Source organism: Perissodus microlepis, chromosome 11 (assembly GCF_051167445.1).
Source record: "Perissodus microlepis isolate ML-2025 ecotype Zambia chromosome 11, ASM5116744v1, whole genome shotgun sequence".
NCBI lineage: Eukaryota > Metazoa > Chordata > Actinopteri > Cichliformes > Cichlidae > Perissodus > Perissodus microlepis.
The window spans coordinates 21,424,562-21,443,696 of NC_140471.1; the positions used below are offsets into that span (position 1 = coordinate 21,424,562).

The following is a 19,135-nucleotide window of genomic DNA, read 5'->3' on the forward strand; positions in this document are numbered from 1 at the left end:
GAACTTTTTTGATGTACACAGAGGGAGGCACAGCAAAAGCCAAACTCACAAAGCCAGATAAGTGATATATGTATTTATATATGCAATCTATATTTTTCCAATACAGGTGTAAACAGACACATTTCCCTAAAAACAAAACAAGACAAAAAGTATTAAAACAGAAACATAAAGTAATAAAAATCATTATCTGTGCACACTATTTCAAAAGGAACCTTTGGCTTTTTAAAAACACAAACCAAAAAGTACAACAGCATCATCAACACTACCACCATCACCAACAATAAACAACTAATTTTCTGAAAGGATTTTCATGCAACAAAGGCTACTGTGATGCACAATAATAACACAGAACCAGTTCACTAACGATAAAGAGCATCAAGTGAGCCTGTTCCAGCCCACACACACATACAACAGGCACGCACAGTAATGGCAGAACTTCTCTGCCGTTTTCCTATTTCTGACCTGCATAAAGCTGAACATGCAGACTGACCCGGCGGTCACTCGGGTATGTGTGCGCATACATGTTCTACAACATGTTAGCCCACTTCAAAGTCTAATGACTAACAGATAGTTAAGGTTTAGGCTGGAAAAAAAAAAAATCCCTTCTCAAATTTTAAAATTTTGGCTTCGGTCTCTTCGACGTGTTCAAATTCTACATGAGCGACCTCTGTGCTGTGGTTTCTGGCTCTGTGTTATTTATCAAAGAAGTCATTAAATATACAAAAAATGGAAACAATAATCCATCACTTAAGCTTATCAGTCAAAAATTTATGTTATTTACAGATGATCAGGAAAAAACCCCGATCCCATACCACCCCGACCCCCACTCCCCCCCAGATGGTGACATCAAGTATCTGTGACTGTAAGCTGAACGCGAGAACGTGCATCAGAGGAGATTGCTATCACTAGATCTGTTTGCGTGTGTTTACCGGAGTGTCATTTTTGCAAAGTTGTTGATAAACTGAGACTTTTTTTGTAAGATTCTCCTGTAGCTGACTACATTTGAATTAAGTACATAAGGTGACTGCATTGGAGTGACATGACTGCATTGAAGAAACAAGGCACGATCAAAAAGGTATATCTATATCTATATATATAGATATAGATATATATAGATATAGATATATATATATATATATAAACCAAAAACAACTACATCATGAAGTAAGGGAGGAGGAAAACAGTAAACAATAACGTGAACTTCTCCCTCCTGATCCTCAAAAGTCTGTGAACACAGCACGCCGAGGAGCAACCTTTGGCTGAACAGTTCATTGTTAGCAATATCCATCTAACCTCGGAGCATAAAAGGTTTGGAAATCGTTCATTATTCTCTCAAACGATTCAGTAAAACACAAACATCAGAATTACATAACCAGTTACCATGACATAACTTGCATTGTTTTTGCAGAAGGAAATTCATTGCTTAGACTGTTAAACACTTGTCAAAGGGGTCTCCCGCTAACTGCTCTTTTCAATTAGGATATTCTTTAAAAGATATAACACATAGATTGTCGATGCAAACGCATATTAAGGTGTTTAATGTAAACCAATAGCTCAGTAATATCTCATCTAAGCTTCTCCAAACTTAGTGAATTTTGTGTTGTGGTTGATTTTGATGTATTTTTTAAAAAATCTCCTTTATTGCCACCCCCATGCACACAATCGTTCCTCTCCACTCTAAAACGGGCACGTTTCGAAATGCATTTCTTTCTACACACATTTGCTCCGATGCCGCAAGCGCACAAGATCAATAGGAGTTGTTAATATTCATGGCTTCCTTTTCTGCTTCCTTTTCAACCAAGTTCATGTTCTTTGGCATGACAGGTGGTGCTGACTCAGTTGTGTAAAAGGTGTGTACGTCTGCGTTTAGAAAGGGATTGGGAGGATACAGCTGATTTGATCCTTGCGTACTCAGGGTGTCCTTTGATTGATGAGTGCCAAGATAATAGACAGAAATACAAAAAAAAAAAAAAGAATATACAGTATATGAAGGTCATTGGCATAGCAGTCCTAGATTTGCATACAGGCCTTCCTCCAGGGGTTTAAAAGTCCTTAAAAGAGGAGAAGTTGGGGTTGGGGGTGGACCTCTGATGAGATCGGAACCAAACTCGTATACCTGTACACATATTCTCCAGCCGAATTATTTTATACTAAGGATTGCTGTGAGAGTTTGTGTTTGAGCCTAGTTCAGTCTCGGAAACAAAGAACTCTTGCCATCCAGTTTGTGTTTTATCCAAAATGCTCCAGCAACAGTCTGAGGAGGATTTTTGTCCCTCCTTTCAGAAAGAATAAAAAAAGCACATGCTTAGAAGTACTGAAGATCTCCCTCCATGTCCCTTAATGTTCCTTTCCACACTCTTCAGTTCTGCCATTTCAGTACACGATTCCATGTAGTATTACGTTTCCATTTTTCTTTCATAATTACACATAAAGATTTTTTTTTCTTAAAAAACAAAAAGAAAAAAAGATTGCATTTGTTTTCTGCCCCATTCTGTAATTTGCAAAGGGCTCCTTCCTGGTTCACAGTAGGCTGAGAAATTGCAGCAGTGCTTCTCCGCTTTGGAGGAATGCGCCTGATAGTCGGTGATGTCAGCGAAGGAACCGTAGATCACAGTTTGGACAGGAAATATAGCAACAGCAGCAAGTGAGTGATTTTGCAGAGAAACTGGTGATACTTTTTCTATTTTTTTTTTGGCTTTCTTTGCAATGTGTGTGCATATGTATCATTGTGTGTTAGGTGTAGTGTTTCTGTGTGCATTAAAGGAAATGAGCGTGTGTGTGTGTGTGGTCGTGTATGTTGTGCAGAACTGATATAATAGTAGGAGTGTATGTTTTTGGTGGTGTATTTCATTGGTGTGGGTAAGGTCAGGCCCTGCGCTCTACTGGCTGTTGCAGACACACTTCACTCCCAGCTGACACAATGGGAAGTCTGTTGTCCATGTGGTAACTGATCAGGTGGCTGACACTTGAAAACCGGTGGTCTTTTGTACGGACCTAAAAAAAAGAAAAAGGGAATAAATTAGAGTAAGCTTCAACACCAATATAACACTCCACTCTGAAATCTCTGTTATGAATTTGATCGTTTCGTGACGTACCACTCCTTCTGGGTCAACGAGCAGCAGGTGTTTGGGCTGACCACCCTGCTGTCCCGTGAGGACGTACTGCCCAGGTGTGGTTCCAGACTCCCGCACCAGGAAGTCTCCATCTCGGGTCAACAGTTTCTCTGCTTCCTTACGACTTAGGCTCCCGTGGAACCAGATTTCAGACTGTAACTGCTGCACCATAGAGGGCACTGCTGTCACTGAGTTTGGGCCTCCATGCCCAGAAACCCCCAGGGCATCATCAAGTGGCTCTTGAAAAATGAACACACAGAAATGTATTATTTTGTATTTCACTGTGGATAACATGTTGTCCTGTAGGATCCCATAGCACTGTCTGCATTTCTGCACGACCGATAAATAGGGAAGTGAACCACATTGACTCTGACAGATGCTGCACACAGTTGTGGACTCTGCCGTGAAAAGCTTTATGTAGTCAATCAATAATCTTATACAAATTGCCCCTGTAATGGACAAAGACATTCTAATATCCTTATCTTCCTCTGAGGCTGACTTCTGTGGAGAGCTCCACTGCCAATTAGCATCAGTCATATGGAAATGTAAAATACAAACTACTTTACTCATCTCACGAGCCCAATGATTAACCCTCTTTTCTTCTCACATGAAAGAAAAATAGCTGATTGCAATTGCCAGAAATTTTGGTCATCTTGATTACAACCCACACACATCACAAATTACCTTTCTTATTTAGTTTTCTCACAGGCTAATGATTTGCACTAGTGTTCAGGACTCAGTCCATTTGAACTTCACTTAGCAGATTTCCAGCAAAAACGCACAAAAAGACACTTACTCATGTCGAAAGCGTCTTTGTGAGCATTTCCGTTTGCTGAAGCTGGGAGACGAGGTTTATCTACGTTGACGTACGAAGGGTCATCAAACATCTCCCGCCCACCTTCTTTGGCACCCACTAAGTAAAATAAGTAAAAGTTGCACAAACACAGGAAGAACTTTGCCACGTATTCTCACTTCCTTGCAATTCTAAGAATTTTATCAGGACTAAACAGGGCAAAAAACGGAGAGAAAGTTTGACCAATTTCTCATGATTTAACAACAAATAATATAAAGAAATACGTTAGTAACCAAAAAAGAAAAAAAAAAGGACAGGAACGACAGATAAAGTCCAAAGAGATGCACACATGCAGGCAGCGACAGAGCTCACCTGGTAGGGGTGGCAGAGGCTGTTTATGAATGTCATTCTGACCCGGCTGTCCATAAGGCTGCAAACACAGAGGGGGTACAAACAAATGCTGAATGCATGCACCATGTGGGCATCCTCAAAAAAATGTTATTTTCTGGCTAGTGAAATGATTACAATCTATTTATCTATCACTTAGGAATGACACAAGTAATTAATTTATTTTATTTTTTTTTTGGGGGGGGGGGGTTATGCTTGTCTTCCTTCTTTCATGTTAATATGCACGGTTCTCACCAGCGTGGCACCAGGCCGGGTCCTCATGTCAATCACTCCAGCAGGGGGAGGCTGTTTTCCAGGGAAATTATTATAGTATGGGACATCAGGAGGCGGAGCAGCCTCATCTTCTTCTTCCTCCCATGCAGAGCCATCAAATGGAGCCATTCTGTCACAGAGAACAGATACAGAAACAAATTATACGAGACAATATGCAAATACAAGCTCTTGGTTTGGGTTTGTGCAAGCGACAGTTACCTGTCATGAGGTGTGACCAGTTTCGGAGGGTTTTTTAGATACTGTTTAAAACGCAGTTCGAAGGCCTGACCAATGGTGCTGATGACTTCCTGGGCTAAACCCTCCGAACACTCCAGGATATGACATGCTGCAATAAGGAGGCACAAAAAGCTGATAAGCGGGCTTCTTTTGAAGGAAGCATGTGCTCCAACATAGAAATACGTTCAGATACAGGTAGAATACAAAAGCACGTATGCATGTACATTTTTATTATGTGCGATGCTGTAGGACACATGTAGCAGCTCTAATACACTTTACACACTAGTTTTAACTCAAGAAATTACATAAGCAATAGGATGGCTTCCTTGTTTTTATAAGAACTGCATGTTAGAACTTTAATGTCAATAATCTAGCCCGAAGATTTTCACTTTCAGTATTAAACAGAGGAGTGTTTTTGCTTTTTCAGCTGAGAAATGAGCCACAAGTTAACTAATTTAGCTTGCAAACAAACTTTGGGACTTCAAAAATAGACATTTGGTGGAAAATGTACTTCTGCCTTTTCTCTACACACTGGGTGTGTAATGTCTTAGCTCTAGCAGGGTATTTGGCAAATTCAAAGGGGAATAAACAGCTAATAAAGCTATTTAAGTTTGATTTACTTATATTAAGATTAATTCAGTTCATACATTAATGAAAATGTTTGGTTATATTTGCTGAAAGTAAAAAAAAAGAGGACTAGTTGCACAGTGCAATGAAAGCAACTACTCTAACTCATGTATTAAAGGATCATTTTATCTACACTGGCAGCTGCTACCTTGGTGAGGCTGTCATTTTGCCACTTACCTCTCTGGTTGACTGGATCTTTGGCCACATATGCTACGTACTCAGCTGTATCCTGAGGGAGACCGACAAGGAAGACAGTCAGAATGGGAAAAATCAATAGGAGGGAAAAGTGAAGGGCAGGTTTAGGACAGAAAAGCTAAGAAGAGAAATAAGAAGAAAGAGGTAAAGCGAAGACTTTGGTGTTTAAGCCACAGCAGAAGTTAAAAACTTACAGAGCTTAAAGAAAAGAGAGAGAAGATACGAAGTAAAGAGATAATGTCTGGAAAGAGGGACTGCAGTCCAGGCAATCCAGTAAGGCTGCAATAAAGTGAGTGGTATTCAGAGCAATAGACAATGACAGAAGGCAAGGAGGAAGAGCATGCTGGCTGAAGAAAGATGGAAAAAGGCGAGAGTGAGATTTCAGCTGAGAAACAGGGTTTGGCTGACTCACTGGGTCTCCTCCAGAGGCGAAAGAGATGGACTGCATGTGATGATTGGCGATTATCTGTGGAGAAAGAGAGAGAGAAAGAAGGAGAGGGAGAAGGAGAGCACGTGGGTGACATGAAGTATGTGGGAAGTGAAATGAAAGCATGTGGATGAAAAGACAAATGTGGAATCATTACTGAGAAAAGTGCTCTTTCCTCCATTGAGCGCTATCAATTGCAGCGGAGATAAAAACTAAGTAGGGACAATGGATGGAACACCTTTTTAACAGTCTGCAACAACCACCCATGTTAGATCAATAACAGCATCAACACTTGCTAATGCTTCAAGCACAGAGTGTGGTCTGTGAGTCCTTAATTGTGATTTGGTATATGTTCTGCATGACATGTTTCTTCGCGCTAATGCGAATGCACTACACCACTGTATACCATCTCCCCAAAGATAAACATCGTGCAGCAGCTATTAACTCATTAGAGGTCTAAGAGGAGGATCACATCCTGCCTTGTGGTAAAGCAGGAATCAAGACAATGGTTAAGAGGGATTTGTGCAGCATCCAGACTAAATGAGGCAAACAATGAGAAGCAGTTCTAAATATATATCGGGGCAATTCCTGAATATTCCAGGAGGTCACAATACATAATACATATGGAAAAATACTGAGAATTTCTTTTTAAAAAATGATGTTTATATCACTAAGATTCAACCACCTTTAACATTTTAGTGAACTAAACATGTTTACACCATTAACAAGAAGATGAAAGCAGTGGGAATGATTACAATGCAACTCTGAAGGCAAAGAATAAAAACATTTAGAATTTTTGAAATAAATCATCTGTAGATTGGTCTTCGGAAGTAAGAAAACATCACAAAATCCACACAAAAATCCCTCAAGCAAAGAGATCCCCAGGTTTACTCTGCTTCGGTAAACTCCACAGGCTAAGTGCACTCAGGGTACCTGAAAACATGCCCCATAGCTACAACAGAGAGCTCAGACAATCAAGTGTATTTCTGACTCAAAAGCGAGATTACTGGCTTTCAAGGACAGCTCAACGAAATGCCTGGGTAGAGTTTGAGAAAACAGCAGCTTGAGGTTAGAGCTTCGTTCTAACCTGTTTGCAGTCAGAGGCCAGCAGATTGAGGCTGCTGGTCGAGATGGTGAGGCTGATTGTCATGCCTGCAAACTGTAAATTACTCTTTCCCAGGATGGACGTTAGACAGCGAGAAGAAGGCTGCAAAAGGAGAGAGAGCAGTTTTAGTAATAATCAAATCAAGGTGCCCAAACCAAAAGCAACAGGACGTTTTGTTTTTTAAAAAAATTCAACAAAGCATGATAGTCCACTGAGTGCTCCCTGCCTCAGCATGACTCTGTGGGCATATGTGTGGAAATGCCTGTGTGTGTGGGAGTGGGAGAACAGCTGCAATTGTGAAAGTGATCCTGTCTCCAAGGCCAACTGCGACCAATTGGGAATAGACAGGACAGTTCGCATACTGTAGCCTGGGCCAAGAGCATCACACAGACCATGCCAGCACTATTGTGCCAGCATTATTGCGCCAGCACGTTTATCCAAATCCTACTGTTCTCATGGCTTTCATCCATATTTGTTCCAAAATGTTTAGAGTGTGCAGTGAGAAAAGCAGGAGCAACAGGACAGGAAGCACATGCTTGGCCACATTAACCTCAGTCCTGCCAAATCAGAGGCACTAGACTAGTTTAATCTATTCTAGTTTATATCCTATAACTGTATTTTGTCTGCTGTGCTATACTGTCAGACATTCCTTGGTCAAACCCTGCTACAGCAGCAGGCAGCTGAATATAGCCACCTGTTTTATAGACTGTTTGGGTGGATGTTTTTAGGTTTACAGGAATACTGTGCACAGACACTCGCAGTCTTTAAACAGCAGACTGGCGGCTGTGTCTGCTAATCTGTTGTGCTCCTTTGGCCTGACGCTGGCTCCACACAAGCTTCTACTCCACCTCTCCAGCCTCCCTTGTGACAACAGGGAGGGAAAAGAGAGATCAGAGAGTGACTGGTAATTACCTGTGAGTAGTCGGCTAACCACAGAAGTGTACAATCAGCCCAAATCAAGATTTCTGTGTGTATGTGTGTACTTGTAAAACTATATTTGACGGAACCACTGACTTTTAGATCACTGGAGGAAAAGTGGGGACATTTTGGTTGGTCCTGATTTTTGTGTGTAGGTTAAGGTTATAATTAGGTTTAGATTAGGGATAGGCTCTTCTATGAAGATAAAGAGGCAAGGGAATGGATTAAGTCAGTGAATGTGCTCATAAAGATAGCCAAACAAACTCTGTATATGTGCATGTGGTCCAGCTATACTCACGTTTTGGGGACCTAAATCAGTTAACAAAGACACATTATGGAAAAACAGGAAGTGCCAAATGTGTAATGTTTATAGTTCAGGATCAATGTAATAACATTGTAATATGTTGTATGTATGTATGTAATAACCTGGAAAAACTCCAGGTTATGAATGCAACTTAATGTAATGTCCTCTAAAATCACGTATACATGGCTCTTTGTGCATTTGTGTGTATACATGAGACTAAATAGCCCACTAACCAAAGGGTGGACAACCGAGCTAAATCTAGCTCTTATCCAGAAAACTCTTCATAACGCTGTCCACTTAAGTCTTATAAATAAATAATGCTCTGTATGGGTGTGTGCTCCTGTATGTAGCGCCTACCTTTCTCCTGCGGGCTCCTTTGGCACCGGGTACTGCCTCACACACCACAGAGATAGCTTCCCTGAAAAATGAAAAACATGCATGTTTGCAAATGGCATGTAATTAACCTAAACACCTTCCCAGATTCACATTTATGGATATTAAATGAGATCTGGCAGTGGGTGATAGAATTTATCGTCCCTGGCGACTGGGCTCGTCTTTACCACGGAGACAAACATCATTGCGGAAACCAGATGGAAACCACCAGGATTCCAGAACATTCTAATTTGGGGGCTCTGAGAGCGGCAGGCGTGTACATGCAAACACACACGGGCAGATGTAGTCAGATGCTAAAACAGAAAGAAACAAGCCCCGCAAGCAAAATGGAGCGGAAGCAGGACGGAAAGCGAGCGAGCGGGCAAAGGAGTAAATGCGAGGTGAGTGATGTATGTGTGAGCCATAACATTTTTCAAAGTGTAACCACACTTTTAACATCTCGCCCCCTCAGAAACAAAGCAGAAATTAAACGAGAGAAAGGTCAAACCTGCAGCCGATGAGCTGTGTGTAATCTCACCTGGTGACCTGAGTTCTGGTGTTGAAGTCCAGCGCCCGCATTGATTGTAGCACCTCCACGCATCCCATGTACTGCCCAGGAAACAGGAAGGCAAAACATTAACATTAGACATTTCCTACATCCTGGTCCCACTGGACCAAAGGAACACAACAGAGGAAGAAAGCAACAGTATCCTTTCCTCATTTCTGACTCAGTTTCTAAAAATGAAGGGTTTATATGCACAGAAACAGCTTGGCAAGGGTGACGTGCAACTTTGCATTTAAGCTAGAGGCCACTGAGAATGTGCCACCCACTTACCCGTACACTGTAGGAAACACCAGTGGTGCTGACCACATTGTCTGAGTGCAGCCAGCCACGGGTGGGCTTGTTGACAAAGGAGCCATGGCGCGTCCACTCGTCTCCTCCCAGCTGCCCTCCTTCCACCCGTGCCCTCCTAGACACCCCTCCTAGCCGGTTCATGTCCTGCAGAGGAGGTCGGGGAGGGGGAGAAGGAGCAGTTAGAAGCGAAACAGGGTGATGAAGTGGTGGGGAGGAGCTAGAGTTGCTCCTGTCATCCCCAGAGGACTCAACAGGTGCCTGAGGTGCCTGAGCTCCCTGTGATTTGCTTGAGGCCTTGAGTCCTGGGAGAAGAGTAGCTGAGACACCCAGACGAAGAGAGCCCATTCTGGGGAAGAAGGAGCAGAAAGTGGTGGGGCTGTTCTCAGCTTGTTGGGGAGAGGAGGGGGGCAAAATGGGAGTGAGAGATGAGGAAGAGAGAGAGGAAGGTAAGCCAGGGGAGGGTGTGAGGGGGGTGACAGGACTGGAAGGAGGAAACGATGATGGATTGGAGTTTGTTTCGTCAGTTGAGCTCAGTGATTCACTCCGAAAATGGGTGTACTTTGTTTTCTCCATAATGAATTGAATCATAATGAATCTGCAGTGTCAGTTTTTATATCCGTGCAAGTCCACACAGGCGCTCGTGATTCAAAGTCTCTTTGTCTCAGTATTCAAAGTTTTTCTCTGAAAGGACAAACAGCCATCTGTCTGTCTTGCTCAGTGTAAGAGCTGCATCCATCTGTCTGGTTGTGTGTCCTCCACTTGTTTCCAGGCAGCCAAAACCCAACTGCTTTAAAAACGGCTTTATCCACAATGAAAGCAGTATGAGCAAAAGCACAGAGGAAACGTTGGGTGCCCCAGTTAATGGTAAAACACAGACAAAAAAAGCTTTTTAGTGCACCAGTGCAGCTCATGTTGTCATGAGTTCATTTTGAAATTTACTTGAGTGTTTTCTGAGTTCCCAGGAACTGATGAATAGCTTCTTAGCTGTCCACAGACTGTTGCTCTTGGTGTTTTGCCATGATGTAAAACAATATCTGTGACTATCTTGTCCCAACTTAATAGCCTCTGAGTGAGGCCCAGTAATTCAGCTGTCACCAGCACCATGAAGAATCAGCACAAGTGATTGTCTCTCTGAACACCCCCTCATGTGTATGTCTTACTGCTCTGGGGGGTGCGCATTTCTACGTGATGTGTCTACATGCGTGAGGCAGTATAAACCTTGCCGGCCTACAATGCTTCTTTGATTATCTGTGTATGTTCGTGTTGGCATGCGCTTGTGCGTGCACGTGTGAAGCAGCTCCCCTTGGCAGCTCTATCCTGCTTGACACGGGCCCATAAAAATCCTATTAGCAGCCAGCGAGGGGATTGCAAGGAGGGCCGTGCATGCTAACGCGGCAGCGACGCACACATTATACACAGCCTCAACTGGTCGATACGACAGCAAGCACCTGCAGAGCTCAATGAAGCCCAGAACTGCTAAAGAAGAGAGAGGAGGCTTACTGATGTATGGCTAGTCTCCAACTCTTGGTAGCAGCACACTTTCTTTAACGCCTACTTTTCACTCCCTCTCTCTCTTCCTCCAAATGCTTTCATGTCCTCTCTGAATGGCCCTCGCTCTCTCGCTCCCTGCTTCTTCTTCTTCTTCTCTTCTCTTCCAGATTACCTCTGGCGCAGGCGCCTTCCCTTTCTCTGAACTCTTTCCTCCCTTCTCTCTGTCTCCTCTCTTATCCTGGAAGTCTTCTCTCTTCCTCCACACTATGTACTCCGCCAGCCTCTGTCTCTCCAACGCCTCCGCCCTCTCCCGCGCCACCACTTCCTCTCTCCTCTTCCAGATGATCTCTCGCGCCCCCTCTCCCCCTCCCTCGTCTGCTCGCCCGTTCTCCAGGCTGTCCCGTTTAACAGTCCCTCAGTCGAAAAAAATAAATAAAAATAATATTGAGCCCTGTCTTTCTGCTTCCCTTAGCTTTAGGATTATAGATGGTTAAAGGCTAGGCATGGTAACCTTTGACACCAACAGAAACCCTAAAGACGAAAAGTGAAGTACTTAAGACTGCACTGGCAGAGTTGAATCTGTTCCTGACTGATGTTCCTGATATGGCTAAAACAAGTGAGCCTGTCTTGTTTCAAGTGTGTTCCCTAAAACTGGCAACATAGGGTGTTGATTTTTTTCTTCCTGGAGCACCATTAGATAGCGGTAGTTTGAGTCTGAGATGCTGCCTGTGTCTGGTACACTGACACACACTGCAGTAGCACGGTGGTGATGTGACACTGAAGAATGTAGGTCATTGGCTGATAACGACTACCGGTGGTCTTGTTGTGATGGTAATGAGACCTGATTGGTCAGGTTTGAACTCCCAACCCAGGGTTCCCTGAATGGTGCTGGAGGCTCACCAGTGTTCAACATGTAGTCACTCGCCCAGCTGGAAATGCTCAATCAAAACTGCTGTTAGGCTGATTTCTCTATGCACGGCTGTTCTCACCCTGTAACTTTATTACGGCCTAGTTCAAATAGCAATCGCAGAACAGAGTTATTTACCTGAGAGAAAAATATTGACACTGTCACAGATGATATGAACGAGCCAAGAGTTATATTCCTTCCTTATCTAAGGCAGGGCTTATCAAGCAGCAAGTAAGCTCTCTCTACTGTACAGACACCATCTCACATCTCATAGTCTGCATAGTCCAATCTAGAAGGCAAACAACAGTCTGTTTACATTAACAGTCTCTCACAAACCGGAGCCCCACAATTAAAACAGTCTGCAACAGTTTGACCTCAGTAGGAGGCAAAGCTACACCTACAGTCCAGCAGTAAGATGGCTGGCTGACCTACAACTTAGTGCTGCTGAGGCACTAGTCATACTTACAATCTGTTGACCTTTGCTCGCTCAAAGGAGAAGGTTTACACCCACCTTTTCCACAACACATACAAAAGTCTGTAAAAGTGGCACCAGCGTTTCAGTAATGCCAAGCAAAAAAGGTTGATTATTTTTTTTCTCCTCACACTAAGATTTCAGAACTTCATTCTGCCTGAAGGACAGCCCGCAAGCTTGTGGTGGGCGCTCAATGCATGGCAAAGGAACAGTCGCCTACACCAGTCTAGCACCACAGAGGGATTGTCTAGCAATTCTAGCTAGTCATCCATCTGGTCTTGACCAGAAAGCACCATGGAGGATCCAGTCATACTTATGAACTGCAAGACAGGCTGGGACGATCTCCAGAAAGCTGTAAAGCATCTAATAAAACCAGAACTTAGTCCGTAGAGATGAATAGCACTTAAAAAGGCAAACTATTCAACCTCAGTAGACTTGCTAATACTGGAGAGAAATTCAGGTGCTGTTAAAAAAAAAGGGAGCTGCTGAAATGCTCTATGGGCAGAGTTAACCCTGGCTCTTCCCAGGGATGTTTTAGTGCACCGAACACAGTGTAGGTCAGGTGACTGCAGAGGAGATGACCCTCTACAGGAAGAGAAATCCTGAGTCACCTAGAGACAAACAGCAAAAGGAAAAGGCTGTGACAAACACAGCTAATGACTGGTGATTGGTGGCCTTGAGGCCACGCAGCTGTGATATGTACAAGTGAAATCAGTACTGTAATCTAATTCATCCAGTCATTTCTGATAAGAGCTCATCAGTTTGACTGATGGAAATGGTAGTTGTCATTAATAAATGTGAGATCGGGACAGGCTGGACGGAGATGAGTCGTACAAGGCGAACACGGAGAATTGGGAGGGGGAGACAGGTGACCTGAAACAACCCTGATTCCCGGAGCTGGCCGAGCTCCGCAAAGACAAGGACTGTCTAGTAGAGAAGAAGGGAAACAAAAACTCTAAAAACTGACACAAACAATGAACTAATCTTGTTTTATCTAGTAAATATATACAATTACCTAACGGCACAGCACCAGTTTAAAAAGATAGGACAAGGAAAACCAACTTTACATCTTGTTCTGTCTGCAGCTGCTGCCCGTTGCTATGGCAACAGACATTAAAAGAGATGCCTGCAGAGGATATATACTGAGAAGTCCTGACAACAGCAGAAATCTTCAGACAAAGAGATAACCGCTTTGTCAAATCACATTGCAAGCAATTAGTAGCTCCATCAAAGGCTCCACATTAGAGCTCTTTTTTTTCATCCAACAGGAGAAAAACTATAGACTCCTAGAAAGATCAATATGGTTCAGGAAATGATCAAAGTTTGGCCGGCATCCCGCCAGCCATAAAACCGAATCAATGTTGACATCCGATGTCGGTCGCTTGCACCGACTCTGACTAGGGCATGTAAAACTGACACTGTTTTCAAAGAACAATAATCTCTTTTCTAATAACTGTATAAACAAGAATTTCACCAAGAATTAACATCAAAAAGACAACTCATGTTTAGAAAACTTGCATAAAAACAACCTGAATATTCTGTGCAGCAGCTAACAAAGATTAGAATGATTGTATAACATCCTGCAGAGTAGATCCTACGCTCATGAAGGATAGGAAAAGAAAATAGAAAATCACAAAGGGAGTCTGTATTTCCAAAAAAAGAAAAGAAAAAGTAATTAAACTGTTCTGTATAAAGTGAGTCTTATCAATTTCCCTAAGTGTTTTAATGAATGGCAAAAAAACAAAACAAAAACCGAAGTAGTTCCTTTTTTGGTTTATAAAGCATGCAACTGATAATCCACGGTGATTCTCCTAAAGCTAGGTTCCGTATTCACATAAGAACCACATTAATGTTTAAACGGCCACAGCTTGTCCGATCATTCGTCCTCTCCTTCCTCTTCCTAGCTTTCCCTTCGTCCACTCCCCGAAAAACGTGCTTCTCCTCTGATCCGCTCTTCCGCTCGATTAATTCACAAAGTCACTGCCGGCAGCTCCTCTCCATCTATCCTCTCCTCCGTTTGGCTGCCTCCTCTTTTTGTCCCTCCTCTCTCTCTCTCTCTCTCTCTCTCTCTCTCTCTCTCTCTCTCTCTCACTCTTTCAGCAGATGGTGAAATGGCAGTGTTGCCAGGATGGATGATGGTAGTCCTTCATTGTGCTCCTCTTCTCCCCTCACGTCTGTCTCTCATCCCCACTTTCCTTCCACCTCTGTCTGTTAGAGGCACAAGCACACTGTCTGTCCTCCCCTCCTCCCAGTCTGGGTGGGTGATGCTGCCTCCCATTCTCAGTCTCTCTCTTTCATACACACACACACGACCGCGCCACAGCCTGTGCCCTCCCCACCTTCTTTTCTCCCATGCTACCTCCTTCCTGTTTCCTTCCCTTCCCCCCACCTCCTCTCTGCAGCCAGAGTCATTTAGCAGTATACATGTGTATGCACAGCAAGATGCTGCACTTCTACTCAGAAATGCACACACTCCAAGGGGAGATGGAGATGGGGATGGGGAAGGAGGAATGAAGGGAAGGGAAGAGAAGGGAAGGGATGGTGGATACATGTGTTTGTGTGTGCATGTGGAGGGTGGGCTGTTCATGTTGGGTATTCAACGCTCCTCCCTTATTCATGTTTGGTAACCTGAGAAACACAGTTAAAGAGTGAGGGGAAGAGAGTGAGAGAGAGAGAGGAAGGATGGATATAGATAGCCTCTGTGTGCTGTGACATGAGGTCACTCTATATAACCTTGATAAAAGTGGACAAAGTGAGGGGAAAAAGGAAAGCAGACTGCACTCGCATGATGATAAATATTTCCAATGTTACTACATGACTACAGCACTCTAGGGGAAAAGACTGGAAGACATAAAGCAGAAATCCCACAGATTGGTCTTGACATTCGAGCGCATCTGATGAGAAGGCAGTGTTGCGGAAAGTAGAGGAAACCACACATAGAGTGACACAGGAACCCGGCAGAGTGGATAACAGAGAGTCCTCAAATGACACCCCAAAGAGTCCCCGCAGTACCAATTTTCACCACTACACCATCATCGTGAGCTCAAGCAGTGCACTCAAGGATGTGAAGGTTCATAATGAGACAACCGCAGGCAGCTAGCATTCGTCATCATACACGTGATCTGATTGGTAGTGATGGGCATGATTGGCGAAGAAGACACCCTCCACCCGCAGCCTGCGAGACGCCCAGAACCAGCGAAACACACGATACACTGTGGCTTAGGGTTGACCTAATTGAGCATTTTGTGCTCCCTTATTAGATTGAGTGAATTAACAGTTCAGGTGCCATCTTGAATTTACATTAAAAAGATAGCAACCACACTGAGCTGACAGCTTATTCATTACACCCAACTAAAACTTATTGTACGATCTACTGTACAATATAAAGCACCTTGAGGCAACTGTTGTTGTGTTTTGGCGCTAGATACATAAAATTGAATTGAAAACTATTGCAGTTCAGCCAGTTTCTTCTCCATGGAGCCGCAACCTCCAAAAATAACCAAACATATCCATCTGAAAATATAGATATGGGTTTTTTAGCTCATAAAGGTAAGATTTATCTCACAGCTTCCAACTGCATTTGTTTTATTTGGGTGCAACTAATAAACTGCAGAGGAAATAAAGTTAACATCCCATTCAAACCACAACAAATTTACATGCACAGGGCTGTACAATTACTGAAGCACGATTTCAAAATGACTTTAGTTTCCAGTTCTTTCTTGCAGGTGAAAACTTGTGCAATATTAAAGACAGCAAATGAGGAGTAAAAAAGGAGGGGCGTGTGATTTTTCTGCTTCTTAGAAGGCTGCGCTTTGTTGAAAAATCTCTTGAATAAGGTTTTTGTTTTATGTTGCATATGCTACTTGGAAACCCTTTTAAATGGGTCAGAGAACATTCCAGTTTGTTTCATATCAAAGGCTGAAATGTGACACTTTCATAACGCTCGATTATAATTTCATGAAAATGGAAAGGAGGCATCTTAATTGGTGAAATATTGCACACCAACTGCAATCACTCTTGTGTCCTCAGTATCTTTGAGAGCAATTTTATTTTATTCTTGGTATAATTGTGCAGCCCTGAAATTACAGTGCTTTAACAAATAATGCTTATTTTACACATATGCCCACCAGGGCTGGATGTGAGAGTCTGTTCATTTCTATATCATATCAGAAATTTAGAAGCAGCAACTCCTTTGCCACTGTGGCACGATGTGTTTTTTTGATCAGCTGCTTGTATCATTTTAATGCCTTACCATATATTCCATCAGCCAGCACAGGCAGCGTGTGAGTCTGTAGCCCTAAAAACACCAAGGTGCACATCAGCACACAGTACACAAAAGCATACACAGTCGCAGACAAGCACACACGCACACAAATCAAAGAGCAAATTACAGCGTGCTCCAACCAGCGCCCTTCCAGCCACTTGACTTCCAGCATGCTTTGCTCCCAGCATCAGCTGTGGAGAGAGTCATGGGACCTTCTTCATATCGAGCACACAGACACACAACACTGACACAGGGCAGAGGCCGGGCGATACTGAGAGGGATAAAGTAACGGAAAGCGAAGGAAGGAGAGAGGAAGAGTGAAAGGAGAAAGGCAGAAATCCGTTGTGCGTGTTGAAACATACCCTGTGGAATGAAAAGAATCAACTCATAGGACTGCATGTGTAGGTTGTTTGTGTTTCAGCTTGCCCAGCGCGAGTTAGCAAGTGTGAGTTTTGGTGTTCTGCGCCTGCAGAAGTCTGTGGAAACTGCAGCTAGTCAGTGTTTATTAGATGAAACAGTCGGAGACAGACTAAGAAAGAGCTCTGGATCTAATGCACACGCTGCAGGGCCACATCTGCAGTCTGCTCATACACTGTATATCTGTGTGTGTGCGTGTGTGTGTGCGCGTGTGCGTGTGTGTGTGTGTGTGCGTGTGTGTGTGTAATGTGATTTGACCCACCTCACTTATCCTTATTTGAACTAGTCAAAAAAAAAATTTAGCAAAGATGAGTAAACAGGGCCTCGATGCTGACATTTTCTCTTGGATTCTTGCCAGAGATGCTGACTAACATCAATTCCCATTATCAAGGCAAGACAGACAGTAAAGAGTCGAGTAAAGAATGAACAATAGAAGGGAGAGAGGGAGGAAGCGTAACTCACACGGGAAAGTCTCAAATGTAAACACAAATAAGCAGGCACACTGGAAAAAGGCAATCAAATTTTCAAAAATTAGGCTGAGGGTGAACATTAGATTAGCCACGGCTTCAACAGGAGTACTTTCTCTCGGCTTCGTAGCTCACTACGCACACAGCAAACATGTGAGCTGGCTATTTTGGGTTGTGCTTCCACCACCACCCCTCCTCTAACCACACTCCCACATCTCTATCTCCTTCCATCATTCTTTTCCTGCCACCACTTTCTGCTTTGCTCCACTTACGACTTCCACTTACAACTTCCTTCTCGGTTTAACGGCTTACTTGTCAGAAACTGCAGTGTTTCTACACTGAGGTTCCAGCTGAACCTTGGAACATTGTCTGGCGTAACCTTTAGTCCTCAGTTTGCATGAAATACTTGGGTCAGGGTTTTTTTTTTTTTACACAAACATACGTTTCCGGATTTAAGTCATAGCTTTGCAAACTTTGTGCAGTTTGCTTTTGCTCAATTAACAAAAGTTCTGATCACACAGCAAACAGGGGTGAACAGCTGAAAGCGAAGTGCAAACGCAATTTGATTCAAACTTTTTTCTACTGGACAACCACACCACTTCACCCATTAAGACTGTGTCATCTAATTTAAGTACATGTTGCTGAGTCGCTGCTTTTACTGTTATTTTAACAAGTTTCCAAGTCGATTTATTTTAGTGCTGTTTCTTTAAACATTGCTTTATGTCCAAGTGTATCTGAATAATGTTAACCAGTGGCTTCTGAAAAGTGCATGCTGAGGAGCAGATACACAGAATAATCAACGCTACAAAACAATAACAGCTGGGAGATTTTAACTTGACCCTAAAGTGACCCTAAAGAGTTACTTCAATACTACTAACACTAAGCTAAAGTAAGATGTGGGATCATTCCATCTAAAAACATCACATTTTCTGCTCAGCCACCTGTGATTTGCCTGAAAATGTTACAGTTTAATTCGGACATAAATGTGTGATTACTGGGAAATGTTAACCTTGCAAAAGACAACTGGTGCACATTTCTAAACGTTATATAGCTGTATTCCACAATAAGATTAAATAAAAGATGCAGAATCCCTTTTAAAATGCAATTACTACTCACCGAAATGAAGAAAATGCTATTTTTATTCAGATTTTGTGATGATTGATCAAATATGATAATTATGTTAAGCTGTACCCAGCAGAGAGTCTTCCCCAGATAGTACAAAATTCTGGAGTTTCTTGGAGTACAAGAACTTTACTTAAAACTGAGAAAATAACTGTGTTAAATATATACATATTTAGCCTGCTTTGTGGGCATGCACATTCAGGCTTATCATTATGCACTTTAAAATATACTGAAGACCTCCGGTGAAGCAAGCCTGAAGGAATCCTGATCTGCAAGAAGAGACACCGTTTGAAAATGCAATCTCAGCTTTCTGAGTAAAGAGAGACAAACCACAATAAAGACACAAACAGACTTTCAACTTAGATACGTGGCACCACAGAGTCACTCT

General features: G+C 42.8%; 1 protein-coding gene across 2 annotated transcripts; it reads right to left on the minus strand.

The window, feature by feature from the left end:
* Window positions 1-58: 58 nt before the first annotated feature.
* Window positions 59-14,817, minus strand: shc1 (SHC (Src homology 2 domain containing) transforming protein 1). 2 transcript variants are annotated; one of them, XM_084943152.1, is made up of 12 exons: window positions 9,587-14,817; window positions 9,290-9,360; window positions 8,737-8,797; window positions 7,140-7,259; window positions 6,038-6,091; window positions 5,608-5,659; window positions 4,786-4,912; window positions 4,549-4,696; window positions 4,279-4,336; window positions 3,910-4,026; window positions 3,096-3,352; window positions 59-2,994 (listed from the first exon to the last, which is right to left on the minus strand). In XM_084943152.1, the coding sequence occupies exons 1-12, from the start codon at window positions 10,193-10,195 to the stop codon at window positions 2,866-2,868; spliced, it is 1,803 nt and encodes a 600-aa protein (XP_084799278.1). In that variant the 5' UTR covers window positions 10,196-14,817; the 3' UTR covers window positions 59-2,865. The 2 variants fall into 2 exon arrangements, with proteins under 2 accessions (XP_084799278.1, XP_084799279.1); XM_084943153.1 differs by lacking the exon at window positions 6,038-6,091 and having other exon boundaries at window positions 9,587-14,815.
* Between the last annotated feature and the right edge of the window lie 4,318 nt (window positions 14,818-19,135).

What these genes read in the sequence shown, in the direction of transcription:
- shc1 (XM_084943152.1), bottom strand. Translation starts at nt 10,195, where the DNA reads ATGATTCAATTCATTATGGAGAAAACAAAGTACACCCATTTTCGGAGT. An exon ending in CAAAGACGCTTTCGACATGA is followed by an intron (nt 3,353 to 3,909) that starts GTAAGTGTCTTT and finishes TCATTTTTCAAG; the next exon opens with AGCCACTTGATGATGCCCTG. An exon ending in TCGTTGACCCAGAAGGAGTG is followed by an intron (nt 2,995 to 3,095) that starts GTACGTCACGAA and finishes TCTTTTTTTTAG; the next exon opens with GTCCGTACAAAAGACCACCG.